This window comes from Nycticebus coucang, chromosome 1, assembly GCF_027406575.1.
Source record: "Nycticebus coucang isolate mNycCou1 chromosome 1, mNycCou1.pri, whole genome shotgun sequence".
In the NCBI taxonomy this organism is placed as follows: Eukaryota; Metazoa; Chordata; class Mammalia; order Primates; family Lorisidae; genus Nycticebus; species Nycticebus coucang.
The window spans coordinates 112,053,837-112,068,787 of NC_069780.1; the positions used below are offsets into that span (position 1 = coordinate 112,053,837).

The window sequence follows — 14,951 nt, forward strand, 5'->3', positions numbered from 1 at the left end:
ACTAAGGCAGCAGGTGAGCCTGCATCACCTGGAGAGATGGCAGGAGAGAGGACCACGGCCACAGGGAAGGGAACAGGGATGGCCAAGGTCAGTGATCCGAGAACTCACTGGCTGTGGTGAGGTTTTACTAATTCAAAAACTTCAATGGAAGGAGGGAAGCATAACAAAGTACTAGGGGAGCCTAGGAGATAGGGTTGCTTTTAGAGTATAACCCATATGCTTTAGCTTTTATTTTACATTAGTTGGGTCACACTAGGATAGGTGGTTAACACGATTATTATCGAGAAATATCACGAAGTGCCTTTTTCCTGCATAAGGGTGCTCTCCTATCTGAGGATATGAAGACGTATCTATACTTGAGTACATGGATTTGACTTACAAGCAATTTATTTTAGTACTAATAAAATAATTCTCATTTCTAATTCTGGGAGTCTTGTCTATTGTTTGCTTTCTTTGGGGAACCACTTCACTTCCAGCCCATTGGCTCTTTGTAACTAAAATAACAATATGATTGTGATATTTCTCTCTTTGGCTAACCTTATGTGTGCATTCCTCTAGATATTCAAATTCATACAATTGCAATATTCCATAAAATAAAATAATTTCAAATTTCTTGTGTCCTGAGGTCTCTGTCATAGATTTCCTTACAGTGCATTAGTTTAATCATCGATGAGAGAGGATTAGAGATCATTGATAGCCACTATTGTCAGAAATATTTACAAGAAGGAACCTTTACAATAACCTTACAATTGGCACTTATGAAAACAGAGGGGTGAGAAAATGGCCATTACAAATGACTTTTTAAAAAAGAGGAAAGGAGCAAGTGAAATATTTTCTAAAAAACCTTATATTCAATTATGCTTCTAAAAAGTTTTGTGTGTATTGAATGTTGTCTTAGGAACTCTTTATCTTCCATTCCTGCTGATTCCTGTGAGGGATGTTGTATAATTCACTGAATAAAAAACAAAGCAAAACAAAACAAAACAAAACTGATGTTACTGTAGTGGGTTTGAAATGCTCAATGCACCACAGTATACAACCTTAAAGTTAAGCTCCCTTTTCACAGCAACCACTGTATAGCTCCTCAAGCGTCTTTGGACCCAACTGCATGTACACACTGAGGCCCCCGGTCTTTGATGCACCATTTAGAAGTTTTATTGGTTATATAGGCACAAACTTGTGGGGGTTTTTTCCTTCATTTGAAAACTCAGCGATAATTTTGCTACAAGAGGTGAGTGGCAGTGCCCCCTGGGAAAGCACTAGTGGGATTTCGATTATTTCACAAGGCAAAGCAGGGGTGGTACCTGTAGCCACAAGGTCAACTAAACTGAAAGATTGGATAAGCTTTGACATGGCCATAAGTTCTGGGGTAGCCCCTAAGCTGCGCTAGGGAAGAGGTGGCAAGTGAAAAGAATGCATGGGGTGGTGCAGTGAGGATGGCATACATCTGTAGGTTTTCTTGTTTTTTAGACAGTCTCACATGGTTGCCCCAGGCTACAGTGCTCTGGTGTCAGAGCTCACAGCAACCCCTAACTCCTGGGCTTCAATGATCTGATCCTCTTGCCTCAGCCTCCCCAATAGCTGTGACTACAGATACCTACCATCGGCCCATCTAATTTTTCTATTTTTCATAGAGACAAGGTCTCCATCTTGCTCAGGCTGGTCTCCACCTCCCCAGCTCAGGCAATCCACCCACCTCAGCCTCCCAGCATGCTAGGATGACAACCATGAGCTATTGTGCCCAGCCAAATCTTTGTCTCACCTGAAGCCTCTCACTTTTTTATTTTTATTTCTTTCTTTCTTTATTTATTTCTTGCAGTTTTTAGCCAGGGCCTGGTTCGAAGCTGCCACACCCATTATGTGGGGCCAGCACCCTACTCCTTGAGGCAAAAAAGCCTCTCCCTTTCTTAAAGAATCTATTCTTATGCTTCTCTGAGCTTAAAAATAGGACTCATATTTTTAAAACAACATTACTACTTAACAACCACAAATTTTAAATGAGAACTGCTCGTATGACTGTAAGTAATTATAAGGGTGACACAATGTGCCAACCGCATTATAAAGCACTTTACAAATATAAACCCTTTTAATTCCCACAGCAATTTTATTAACACAATCTTCATTTCATAGTGAAGGCAAAGGAGCCATTGCTTAAATAATATTCCCGAGGACTCACAAAGAGTAAGTAACAGAGCTGGGAAAGAATCCGGAGAGTCTGGTGCTAGAATCCCGCCTTACCATTACCTTCCATTACACATTTCAGAAAAAACTAGAAGGAAGAAATAGAACAAACCACGGGAGTATGTACTCTCCTCCAACACTACCACGAGCAAGGAGAATAGGACCTTCTTTAGAGAATCTAAATTTTTTTTTATCAAAAGTGAAGTTTCTCCAACCCACAGGCCCTCAAATTGTGGTGACGAGGAATTAAAATCATTAGTACTCTAAAGTCAAATGATAACAGAAGATGCTTCAAGCACATGGAGGAGCTAGTGAGAAACACCAGGTAGTGTAAGTTTAGGGTAGTGCTGCTGCTAGCAAACTAATCGATAAGAGTAGAAAAAAAATTACTACTAGTCTAATCCAGACCATCTTAGCCACGATAGTGTAGGATGGTCCTCTGGTCCAGAAAATGTGGCTTGGGCAGCACCAATTAAGCTGTTCTTGATGGTCATCTCCTCCAAGTCGATTGTTCTATGCCAACTGAACTCTAAAAAACACATCTGTTCTGGCATTTTCATCACCCTTCAGGCCGTCTGCATCTCCAGAGTGGAGTCGGCAGGACAAACTCTACCACCATAGAGAAACTGCGTGCACCCCTATTGCCAGCCACCCTTTTCAGCTGGACCAACCTCTCCTCTTCCTCCCCCTGCTCAGCCAGCATGAGTGGAGAATGAGGATGAAGACCTTTGTGGTAAAACACATCCACTTTTGGTAGTAAAGATCAAGTTGTGTTTTGTCCGGTGTTGGTATCAGGGTGAAACTGGTGGCACGAAGTCAGTTTGGAAGTGTGCTAAATCCATGCCACGAAGTGTAGAAGGACAAAAAGAATTAGGAAGCCTTTTGAAAGCAGATACGAGACAATCCTCCAGATGTCATTCGTGAGGTGGTCTCTTGCAGAAACTCTAAACAGGAGAGATGGAGCTCCACACAGCTACCTTGAGTTCACGTAGATAAGCGACAGCCTCAGATCATGAAGAGTTTCATGTCTGTGGCATCCATGCGTTCACAGAGCACACTCTCAAAATTATACAGACTAGCCACGACAGCTATAGAGAAAAATCATGAAGAAAACTGATAACAATATGGAACATACATTTATTACTTTAAGTAAAAGCCAGGGATGAGGAGCAAGGAATAAGGAATATAGATAACAGGAAAAGGGAGTGTCAGGGCGGAGTAAATGAACATGTTTCCAGGGGGATGTAAGGGAGTGGCAGGGGAGAGTAAATAAAGGTAGCTCAAATGTGGACACAGTCCCAGGACAGGTCTCCTCGGCCTTGATGTTGTTGTTGGCCTATTCAAATGGTGGCTCCAGCTCCCAGGAGAAGTTGTGGCTGCAGGACAGAGAGGCAGCTATGAGGCCACCAGGAACAAAATTCAGGTCCCCCGCCCAGGGTCTGCCTGGCAGGCTTGGACACCCGGCGCTCAGCAGTCACCATGAGCCAGGGACTGTTGGTGACCAGGGAACCACGGCCACAGGCTCTTTGCAGCTGGCCACCAGGCAGAGTCCTGAGCAGAGATGCACAAAGGTTCCCCTACCCTCCACCAACCTTTGCAGGCACTTACATATTGTATTGGTCCAGTGGCTTCATGGTTTGGAACCAGGACTGAAATTCTTTGTCCGGTTGAAAACAGAAATTATTGGCAGTCACCTGCAGCAACTGCAGCTGCCGGATGATCTTGAAGGCCTGGAGCCAGAGAGAAGGATGGATGCCGACTGGGCCAGGGGGGAAGATTCTGAAGGGGCCATGTTGGGGAGAGCAAGGGGCCTATCTCTGGGGCCTTTCTCCGGAGTGTTTCTCCCCTCCCATCCTCTGAAGGCCCAGTCTGTCCTCAGAGTTGGATATAAACTGCCTTTCTCCAGGAGTTGGTTTTCATTCCCATCCTGCACGTTTCGTGGGGTGGACTGCCCCTTCCCTGTACGTCAGACCCTCCCAGGAAATCTACGATGTGGAGGATGGAGCCAGGGAATGTCCTCCCAGGGCAGTCTCTGACTTCCACATGTTGTGCTTCCCCAGAGAGAGGCCCCCAGTTGCCCACCTTCCCCTTTTTGTTATGTGGAGCACATTTCTGTGCAAGGCACAGCCAATGCCCGGGAGAGAGGCCCCCTATCCATGACTCCCCCCTCCTTGGGCTCCCTTGCTGCGTGTCATCCAGGCTCACCGGCCAGGGGACCTGCACAGAAGGCACTTGCACCCACATCACGCTGTGGGTTGTGATGAAGGGGGCGTGGGGGCTGATGCTCAGGGGCCCTCTGACCCAACACTTCCTCATGACAAGTAGGGGCACACAAAATCCCTTTGCACACAAAGAGTTTGGAGCCACATGGGAGCTGCCTGAGTGTGGAGGGGCCAATTTCAACTCCTCCCGTGGGCAGCACCTGAGGGAGAGGCTGAGTCCAGCTCAGCCAGACGCTCGGGCAGCTCAGCAGTCAGGCAGCTCTGCAGCTTCTGCCTCGGGAGCAGGGACTGGAGGCTGACGTCGGGCCTGATACCCCAGCTCACAGGGCTGCCTGGGAGCAGTTTTGCTGAGTGCTGAGTTCTCAGGGCTCCGTCCAGGAATGTCTCCCCCTAGCCTTAGGATTCTGGTCCCCAGTGTGCCAGCCCTAGGCTCACTCACAGCCACATTATTCTGCGTCCACTTCTGCAACAGAGTTAGGTCATCGAGGAAGATTCCAAGAAAGGGAATGACGCCCTGTGTCATTGGGGTGGGAGTGGTGATGAGCACCCACCTGCAGGTGGCCTTCCCAGTTCTGTTGTCCGGAATCTCATACCCGACTCCGGTCTCCTAGACCCCTCCTCAAGATCTCTGACTTGGAGCAGCCAGACACCTTCAGCTTCCTCCTTCAATTCTATTCCTCTCCTCCCCCAGCTGCACCCATGGTCACCTACAGCCCTGGGATGTTCACAGGTCACAATGTCTTGTGGTCCCGGACCCCACCCTTCCCGTAGGGCATGCTGAGCCCAGCTCTTCCAGGCCTTTGTCCTGGTCCCTCTGCTGAGGGCATTTCAGGCACCAGCTACAGGAAGGAGGGCCTAGGAGGAGGCCCTTGCTCTCCTGATGGGGAGACTCCAGCTGGGGGGGAGGCCCTGCCCTCCGTCCCAGTGGCCCTCCCCACCCACACCAAAGGAGGCTCACCTTCTGTCTCTGCTGCCTCATCTGGGCTCTCTGAGGGTTTTTTTCCTGGAGGGCCAGCTTGGAGATCCCCAGCTGCCAGGGTCAGGACAAGGTCAGTGAGACTATCTTGCCCTCACTCAGCTACTCCCAGGACCCTGACCTCGCACTGTGGACACCTGGCCACAGTCAGCTTGTGAGGTGCTACAGTCACTCAGTGAGCTCTGGTTCTAGACCCACCCCTGTGTCCTACACCCACTTGCTGTGTTACTGGGGCATGTAGCTCAGCCCCTCGTTTGTCTGGAGACCCTGCCCCAGCTGCCCACACCACACACCAGCAATAGAGGCCCGGCTTTCTGGAGAATTTCTGGCTGGTTTCGGGAAAGAAAGAAGCCATCACCACCACCACCACGACATTTCCCCATCGCCTGGTGGAAGCTCCATAACCAGAGGGACCAATGCAAGAGCCAGAGCCCTGCTAATTACCCAGTTCGTCCCTGATGAACAGCCAGTAAAGCCCCTTCTCTCTTCTGAACAGGACGGGTGACTGGCACTTTTCAGGTAAACCTTGAGTTAGAAAATTAACCAAAAATCATCTGGCCCGGTACCCTTTCTAAATTCCCCTCTCCCTGCCCTCTAAATATTTGCCCCCAGACCCAGCCCCCCTGTACCTTTATCAGCTTCTCCTGGGTCATCCTGTCATCACGAGCGCACAGTTCTTTATACGCTCTGGCGCTTTCCCTTTGCAGAGGGGAAAGAAAGTCGGATAAATCAGGGAGTAGCGGGGAGGAGGGCGAGTTCACATTCCTTGAACTGGGAATGAAAAGGATCCAAACTGGCAGGATTTGTGTTTCCTCTGGGCTCCTGATTCCCAGAGGCTCCACAGGACTGGAGCGGGCGCTGACCTGCTGTTCATCTGGCCCAGCCCAATGTCAACTGGGCAGCTCAGTTTCTCAGTTTAGATGTGCTGTGCTCTAGACATGGGAATATCTCCAATGTGGCAAAGACCCGTGCCCCACGGTGAAGAAAACTTGGTGCTGAGTTAGACATTCAGTGCTAACACCCAGTGGACTGAGAGACCCTGGCAGGCCACCCGTTCCTGCCTCCGGAGGTGCTGGGCTCCCCTCCCCTCCCAGTGCAGTGAGGGAGCATGGCAGACCCGGGAGAGGTGCTGGGTGCAGCTCAGGAGACACACGCCCACCCACCTGGATACTGCTGTCCAGGTTTCCTGGAGACTATGGATGGGCGCAGCCTTCAGGGCTGTGACTATGCCATGCAAAGAGGAGTAGTTTCTCAACTTATTACACTCCTGGGGAGGGAAGAGGATGCACCGTGAGGTGGGGAGTTGGAGCCCCACTGCCCCAGCTGTGCCCCCTGTGCTGACCTTTCCTCTGTGGGGAGGCAGAGGCCCAGGGAGGCACAGGAGAGCAGTCTGGGCCCCAGTGAGTTTCACACTCTGGGAGGACAATTACAGTTCAAACCAAGGTAGGTGTCCAGGCGCAAAGGGTGCACCAACACTGGGCATGGAAGTCAAGGTCAGTGTGCCCCTGACAGGAATGGGGCTGGGGGCTGTTCAGGGGCTTGGACTCTGTTCAGCAAATTTGACATCGGACAGAGGAGAGAACGAGTGTCCTAGGGCCTCCCATGCTTTACCGAGGTCACCTGGATCCAGAGCCCCAGCACCCTGGCCCTGTCTCAGGCCCTCCCATGGCTTACCCTGGCCACCTGTATCCAAAGCTCCAGCACCCTGGCCCTGTCCTGGGCCTTCATGGTGCGGGTCTCCAAGCACATGCTTATCACAAAATACACCACAGTATCAAAGTGAATAAGGGCAGCGCCAACTGTGGGTGCCACCAGCGCTATGTCCGTCCCCTCCAGCTCAATCAAAAAGGTGTCCAGGCACTCCCAGGGCAGCAGCTTCTTGAATTGCTCCTGGGGAGGAAGAAAGATCCACATGGGCACGGCCCAGGGCAGCTCTGAGTCTAAAGTCACCCCTTGACTCAGGCAGGTGACCAGATTCTGAGCTTTGGCATTGGCTCTCCCAGAGTAGTCGGAGCCCCGGGTTTCATTCCCCTTTCACGGAGGGCGCGAAACGCATAGAGCCGGGCAAGGAGAGAACAGCACGTGGTGTTTCCCCCAGGCCGGCCTCCTGGAGCCCACACTCCGCAAGGTGCTCAGCCCCGCCCTTCCTGAGGCCACCTGTATGCCAGGCCTTCTTTCTGTTGAGACGCACGTGGCCCGTGGCAGCCACCTCCAGGGTCTCAGTGCAGGTGTCTGGTCTGAAATGGAGTCTGTGCCAGATGTGTAGTAATTGCTGAAGCTGGTGAGGCCTCCTGGGCGGGGGGCTTAGCAGCCAGGGGGCCGTGCTCAGTGGGCCACCCCTGCATCTAGTGGGCCAGGCCCCCACCCTGTGCTCTGTCCCCTCCCATGGGATGTGCCCAGCAGATATATGTAGCTGCCATAGACACAGGGACCGTAAATACAGAAAGAAACTCAAACAACTGGCCTGGCTCATAAGCCGTGTAGCAGGGTGGGACCAGATCGCTGGCCTCTGGTCAGGGAAGGGGTTTGAGCAGCTGCTCACCGCATCCAGCAGCGTGAGCTGCTCAGCCACGTGTTTCGCTGTGTACGCCAGGATGCTAGACGGCCCTGCCCTGTGCAGCATTTGTTCAGGCACAGTCCTGGGCTGGCTGAGGCCTACGATTGCCTTTGGTTGTGCCTTTCCAGTTGTCACTGGCTTTCTAGATGGCTCTGTCCAGGGTGCTGCCCTTGACCCTGGCCCTGGAGCTGGCTCCATATACATTGGGAGATCCAGGGATGCAGGCACCCCTGGCTCCAGAGCAGGCCTCTGCTCGCCCAGATCTGCCGGCGGGCGCTGGTTCTATGGCCAGCACTGGGAGTGCCTGCTGTTCTGGAGATTGAGCAGGAGATGGAAAAGGAGATAAAGTCAGCGGCATCTGTCACTCCCTACTGGGTTATCCAAACACACCATTACCTCCCCATGACAAAGAGAATTTCAGCCCCAAACTCTACCTTTCTGAAGCAGGTAAACTGTGGCCATCCCACCCTCTGGGTTTGTGCCAATGGGCCCGAATTGGTACAGCCAGGCAAGGGCGATGGTGGCTTGATGCCCCAGGTATGATGTGGACGTGGTGACCTGTATGTCAGCCATCTCAAACCTGAGCCTTGGAATGCTCACATACTGGTCGCCGACCACAGGGCATCCTTCTGGCCAGGAGATGTAGATGGAAGAGGTGCTTCTGGGGATGACAAGTGGAACCTGAGTCAGAGGCCTGGCTTTTCCTCTGACACCCTTCCCAGGACAGTCCTGTGTATTTATGTGTCCCTGGGCCTGCTCCTCCAGTCTAGAGGACAGGCTGAACTCCCCTGGCTGTCTCTGCTGCCCTGGCAGGGACAGAACTGGTCATGGATCAGGATTGGACACACTATTGTGGGCCTCGCCCTCTCCCTGCCATTGTCACCGCAGATCAACTGCAAGGACCTCTGCACCCCTGGGCCCTCAGGGCTGTGACTGGAGGCCAGAGGGTCAGCAGGGTGCTCATCATCACACCAGTGTGGGCTCCTGCTGCTGTGGTTGGGGAGGGGGTGTGGGCTAGAGGAGACAGGCAGAGCTGGGAAGGTACTGTGCTGAGGATGGGCCCCTCAGGGGCAGCTCTGAGCCCCGCTTCTCCTCTCTGCAGGGACCTGCCACCCCTCCACAGCTCTAACCAACTCATTTCTTCCCTGAAATCCCCTGACCTTAGCCCTCTCATGAGCATCCTCAAGTGGCTGAGACCCAGGTTCTGTTTTGTCTCCCCAGCCACAGTCCACAGAGCCCCATACTCTGAGTGGAAAAGGAGTTCTTTCCTTGGACCACAAAGGATGCCTTTTGAGTTACTCGTGGGGTTCGTGATGGAAAAATCCCAGAATCTGGGATCTTTCTCTGTGCATAGAAGATGCTGGGTGGTCCTCCAGGAGGAGGACGTTACCTCCTCGTGTCTGCTCTGACTTCCTGCCTCCCTGCACAGAACTGCAGCCCGAAGACTGTCACCTTCTTTGTTCATTAAATTAAGTTTCCAGCACATGCCTGCACAAGCAGCTGGTTACTGAATGGCTCCGACAGAACCTTGGCAGATATCTAAGTGGTTCTTGGGACTCTTTCCCCACAGGAAACCCTGTTCTCTCAAGAACAGGGACAAGGTGGAAGGAAACTCAAACCTCTGTGAGTGGGACCAGGTTTGCTCTCTCTGTGCTTTTCCCACAAAGGGACACAGACATATGGGCTACTGAGGTGTGAGGCAGAGGGCGCCTTCTGTGAGGAGACAGATGGTAAATGTGAACAGCCACAGCAGCCTCTGAAGCCTCTCCAAAGAGCCAGCAGCGAGGGACCCACCTGCCACCTCTTATTCTATTTATTTTCCTCCAAAACCTCATAAATGTAATCGTCTGACCACTCCACTTTTCAGAGGAGTGAAGCGAGGCTCAGGGGAACTGAATGACACCCACAGACCTAGTTGGCAGGTGGTGGCAGCACTGTGCCTTGGCCACTCACCTCCTGACCAGTTTCTCTAGGAACCATGCCATGGTGTTGATGTCGTGGTAGGAGCCCTGGGAGGTCATGGAGCAGATGGTTTGTGCCGAAAGGACTGGCACCAGGGAGCTCACCAGCATGTCCCAGGTGGCTGGCTGGGAGGTCCTCATCACTTGGAGCTCCGTAAAGCAGATGGCCGACTCATTTCCATACTAGTGGGGACAAAGAGGGACACACAGTCAGTGACCCTGACCCTCCAGAGAATGGGGTCTGATGCTCAACGCAGGAAACTCCAGCCCTTCAGAGACTTGTGCCTTTAGAAGTCATGGGTGTCCCCAATTCTACACTTATGGCGTAAAATGTGACGAGCACAAAGAGCTGCATGAAACCCCTGATACCCTACAGGCTGCTTCAGGCGGCTTGTTAGGCAGAACAAGAATGCCCCTGCTCAGACACCCTGTATGAAGAGCACAGTGCCCGTGAGTCCCCAAATGACCCTCACTGTGCAAATGAGAAAATTCAGGCTCTGGGATGTCACCTGGCTGTCACCCGCACATGGGTCAGAGCTGTGGCCCTCCCAGGGAGGGCTGCATGAATTTTCCCCTAAGCTTGCAGCAGCTCAGCCTGCTCTCACTCAGGGAGAGGGTCTTAGCCCAGCCTGTTTCCCCCCTCTCTGTGGAGACCATGCACAGGGCCATGCGTCCTAGAACAGGATTCTCCACTGAGAACCACGCAAGTGTCTGTCTTTGTTACTTTAAAAGAAGTCTTGAGAGACAGCCTGAGCAACTCTCGGCTTGGCATAGGGGTAAATGCAGTGAGACCCCAGGGTGGAAGAAAGCTTGTTACAAGTCCACAGGGCTGAGGAGGTGACTCAGCGGGGAGAAATCTCAAATAGGTATGCAGAAATGTATAGGGAAGACTGAAATATGACTCCCAGGTGTCAGTTGCAAAATTGGAAATGGAAGCAATGATGTGATTGCATTTCCTACCAAACCTACATTGGAAAACACTTCAAACAATATTAAAACCAGGGAGGCTGGCTGCAGAGCAGCAGCGACATTCAAAGACCACTGCTAACCAGTCCGTGCCCCAGGAAGTCTGGAGCTTATACTGAACAGTTGCCAAGCACCCCCTTCCTGGGAGCCCACCTGAGCACATGTCATGGGCCGAAATTCATAACTTCATGTCTGATGTCCCCAGAACATGATGGCATTAGGACAAAAGGTCCTTGTAGTTACATGTCCCTAATAACATATGACTGGTGTCCTTATAAGAAGAGGTGCTAAGGACACAGACAGGCATGACAGAGGACCTCTCTGTGAATGTGGAGATGGAATGTGGAGATGAAACGTGGCCACAGAAGCCGAGGAGAGAAGCCTCTGAGACACCTCCCCAGCTGGCAGCATCATGTGGGACTTCCAGCCTCCAGAACTGAGAGGAAGTCAATTTCTATTGAAGGAACCCTTGGGGCTAAGTTCTGCCAGCTCCCCGAACTGTCCCAGCCAATTGGGACACAGCAGGTTCCCTGCAGCATGGCTGACTGAGAAATAGGATTGTGTCCAGTCAGGCTCCACGGGCATTGAAAGGCTGGGCAGCAGTGGGAAACGGCCTCCCTGAGGGAAAATGGCCAAGACCGGAGGGCAGAGCACCTGCCTGGTGGGGCTACAAGGATCTGTTCCCAAGATGTCACTTTGCAGACAAGAGCAGGCAGCAGCATTGTCTCCTTCTGTGTGTGACCCCTCCCATTTTGTTTAGACCCCCTGGTTTAGTGTTGGCTGTTAGTGTTGGAGAGGCCTGGCTGGGAAGGGAACTGCCTGCCTACTCCGGGAGACCCCCTGGGCCATATTAAAGCTGTGAGAGCAGCAACCACATGGGGAACTATCCCTGGACTAGTGTAAAGTGAAAACTACAGGAAGCATTTTTCTCTGACATCCCCACAACTACGTGAGTAGTGAACGTGCCTCTTACCAAGTTGCCACTGGGGAGACACAAGGCCGGAATATTTAGGGAGTGGATTGTGGGTCACTCAAGGTGTAAAACTGCCAAGGACAGAGCCTGGGGCATCCCTCTTTGGGTCTGTGGAGACCCCTTTGCGCCCATTCTCACCCCAGTCTGGCGCTGGCCACAGTCAGTGGCCTGGTGCACCAGTTCTTTATCCAAAGACAGAGATTGTGCGGACTCCTCCAGTGGCTCCTCATGGATTACCTCCAGGGAGCTCTGGAAAGAGAGGCCCCGAGGTCGGGCCGAGAGCCTTCGATGGCAGCCAGGTGCTCTCCTCAGGGGAACCACCAATCGAGACTCATCTCTATTCTAGCATGGACAAAGAGAGACACACAGTCAGTGACCCTGACCCTCCAGAGAATGGGCTCTGATAATCAATGCAGGCAGCTCCAGCCCTTCAGAGACTCGTGCCCTTAGAAGTCATGGGTGTCCATGATTCTACGCTTTTCACCTAAAACGTGATGGGCACAAAGAGCTGCATGACACCACTGACACCTTCCAGGCTGCTTCAGGGAGGTTGTTAGGCAGAACAACAATGCCCTGCTCACACACCATGTATGAGGAGCACTGTGCAGTGAGTCCCCAAATAGCCCTCCCTGTGCAAATGAGAAAACTCAGGCTCTGGGATGTCACCTGGCTGTCACCAGCATGTGGGACATGGCTGTGGCCCTCCCAGGGAGGCCTCCATGAATTTCCCTCTAAGCTCACAGAGACTCAGCCTGCTCTCACTTGGGGAGAGTGTCTTGGGCCAGCCTGTTTTCCCCCTCTCTGTAGAGACCATGCCCAGGACCAGATGTCCCAGGAGAAAGCTCTCTACTGAGAACAGCGCCAGTGTCTGTCTTTGTTACATTGAACGGATTCCTGAGAAACAGCCTCAGCAACACTGGGCCTGGCATAGGGGCAAATGCTATGAGACCCCAGATTGTTACAGGGCCACAGGGCTGAGCAAGTGACTCAGGGGAGAGAAATCCCAAATAGGTATGAAGACACTGAAATGTGACTCTCAGGTGTCAATCACAAAACTGGAAATGACAGCAATGATGGGATTGCATTTCCCACCAAACCTACATTGGAAAACACTTAAAACAATATCAACACCAGGGAGGCTGGCTACAGAGCAGCAGTGACATTCAAAGACCACTGCTAACCTGTCCATGCCACAGGAAGTCTGGAAGTTATGCTGAACGCAGCCAATACAACTCTCCAGTGTAAACTGTTGGCAAGCACCCCCTTCCTGGGAGCCCACTGGAGCACATGTCATGGGCCGAAATTCAGACCCTCATGTCTGATGCCTTCAGAATGTGACTGCATTAGGACAAAAGGTCCTTATAGTTACATGTCCCTAATAACATATGACTGGTGTCCTTATAAGAGGAGGTGCTAAGGACACAGGCAGGCATGACAGAGGACCTCTCTGTGAATGAGGAGATGAGACGTGGCCACAGAAGCCGAGGAGAGAGGCCTCTGAGAGACCTCCCCAGCCGGCAGCGTCACGTGGGACTTCCAGCCTCCAGAACTGAGAGGAAGTCAATTTCTATTGAAGGAGCCCTTCGGCCTTGGGGCTAAGTTCTGCCAGCACCCCGAACTGTCCCAGCCACTTGGTACACAGCAGGTTCCCTGCAGCATGGCTGACTGAGAAATAGGACTGTGTCCAGTCAGGCTCCACCGGCATTGAAAGGCTGGGCAGCAGCGGGAAATGGCCTCCCTGAAGGAAAATGGCCAAGACCGGAGGGCAGAGCTCCTGCCCGCTGGGGCTACAAGGATCTATTCTAGAGATGGCACATTGCAGGCAGCAGCTTTGTCTCCTTCTGTGTGTGACCCCTCCCATTTTGTTTAGCCACCCTGGTGTACAGTGTCTGTTAGTGTTGGAAAGGCCTGGCTGGGAAGGGAACTGCCTGCCTTCTCCGGGAGACCCCTGGGCCGGATTAAAGCTGTGAGAGCAGCAGCCACATTGGGAGCTATCCCTGGACTAGTGTAAAGTGAAAACTACAGGAAGCATTTTCTCCGTTATCCCCACAAGTATGTGAGCAGTTTTGATGCATCTTACCAAGTTGCCCTGGGGACACACGAAGGCTGGATTCTTTAGACAGGGGATTTTGGATCACTCAAGTGGAAAAACTGCCGAGGATAGAGCCTGGGGCATCCCTCTTTGGGTCTGTGGGGACCCCCTCTGTGCCCATTCTCACCCCAGTCTGGCGATGGCCATAGTCGGTAGACTGGTGCACCTGCTCTTCATCTGAGATCAGAGATTGTGTGGAGTCCTCCAGGGACTCCTCACGGAGATCCTGCATCCCCACGCACCTCTGCAAATGGAAGGCCCCATGCCGGGGGGAGAGGCATCAATGGCTGCCTGGCACTCTCCACATGGGAAACCCCCTGGGAGATTCTGCTCTGCAGAACACACACACAGTGGGGCGTCTGAACAGACCTCCCACCAGGGAAGAAGACAGATGACAGCTGGATGTCTAGGGATGACATCTCAGTAGACAATCTTGTCCTTGACACTCACCTTTCTGTCCCAAAAGCCAGGACCTGGAGTTCTGAGGTATCGACCTGATAGCCCCACCAGGATTCCCATAGGTGACACCCTGCTCCTGTTCGGTGGGGGTCCCCTTGTCTCTTCCTTCCCCAAACATGGTGATATGAGGCGTGTGGACCTCCCCAGATGGGCTCACAGGTGAGACTGTGCCTGCAAGAGACTACCTGGGGCTGCCCTGTGTTACCTGTAGATGCCCCCTGCCAGGTCTCTGCAGGCAACGGGAGTAGAGGGAGCGCCAACATTGGCCAATTCGGATAAGGCACCCACTTCGGGCTTTCCGGACGTGAGGATCATGAGAAGGTACGACGCAACAGGAGAACATCTTGCTCTCTTGAGCGTCTCCCACCAAATGAGCCGGACACAGGTCTGTGTCTAGAATGTGGGTGCCTGGCTACCAAGGGTTCTAAGTTCTGTTGGGGTCTGTCACCAAGGAAGTGAGGTCACTTTTCCAAGATTCCACATTTGGCCCTCACCCTCTTCACTATGTCAACTCCTCACCTGTACACTGTTATACAAACACAGCCCCCTTAGTGAACGGTCCCC

At 52.4% G+C, this 14,951-nt stretch overlaps 2 protein-coding genes across 2 annotated transcripts; both read right to left on the reverse strand.

The window, feature by feature from the left end:
* Window positions 1-3,306: 3,306 nt before the first annotated feature.
* LOC128590927 (ral-GDS-related protein-like) lies at window positions 3,307-8,140 on the reverse strand. The gene is made up of 8 exons (XM_053598410.1): window positions 8,039-8,140; window positions 7,054-7,269; window positions 6,543-6,646; window positions 6,009-6,078; window positions 5,362-5,433; window positions 4,843-4,917; window positions 3,790-3,911; window positions 3,307-3,557 (listed from the first exon to the last, which is right to left on the reverse strand). Exons 1-8 carry the CDS (start codon window positions 8,138-8,140, stop codon window positions 3,518-3,520), a joined length of 801 nt encoding a protein of 266 aa, XP_053454385.1. The 3' UTR covers window positions 3,307-3,517.
* Window positions 8,141-8,311: 171 nt separating this feature from the next.
* Window positions 8,312-14,447, reverse strand: LOC128590944 (uncharacterized). Its single transcript, XM_053598411.1, has 5 exons — window positions 14,379-14,447; window positions 14,056-14,172; window positions 11,975-12,178; window positions 9,890-10,080; window positions 8,312-8,597 (listed from the first exon to the last, which is right to left on the reverse strand). The coding sequence occupies exons 1-5, from the start codon at window positions 14,445-14,447 to the stop codon at window positions 8,354-8,356; spliced, it is 825 nt and encodes a 274-aa protein (XP_053454386.1). The 3' UTR covers window positions 8,312-8,353.
* Window positions 14,448-14,951: the final 504 nt, after the last annotated feature.

Coding starts and splice junctions, on each gene's coding strand:
- LOC128590944 (XM_053598411.1), bottom strand. CDS start 14,447: ATGGGAATCCTGGTGGGGCTATCAGGTCGATACCTCAGAACTCCAGGT. Junction 12,179..14,055: donor ATGGCCATCGCCAGACTGGG/GTGAGAATGGGC, acceptor TGTCCATGCTAG/AATAGAGATGAGTCTCGATT. Junction 8,598..9,889: donor CTAGAGAAACTGGTCAGGAG/GTGAGTGGCCAA, acceptor TGTCATCCCCAG/AAGCACCTCTTCCATCTACA.
- LOC128590927 (XM_053598410.1), bottom strand. CDS start 8,140: ATGTATATGGAGCCAGCTCCAGGGCCAGGGTCAAGGGCAGCACCCTGG. Junction 3,912..4,842: donor GGACGCAGAATAATGTGGCT/GTGAGTGAGCCT, acceptor CTCTGGCTCCAG/GCCTTCAAGATCATCCGGCA. Junction 3,558..3,789: donor CCACTGGACCAATACAATAT/GTAAGTGCCTGC, acceptor TCTGTCCTGCAG/CCACAACTTCTCCTGGGAGC.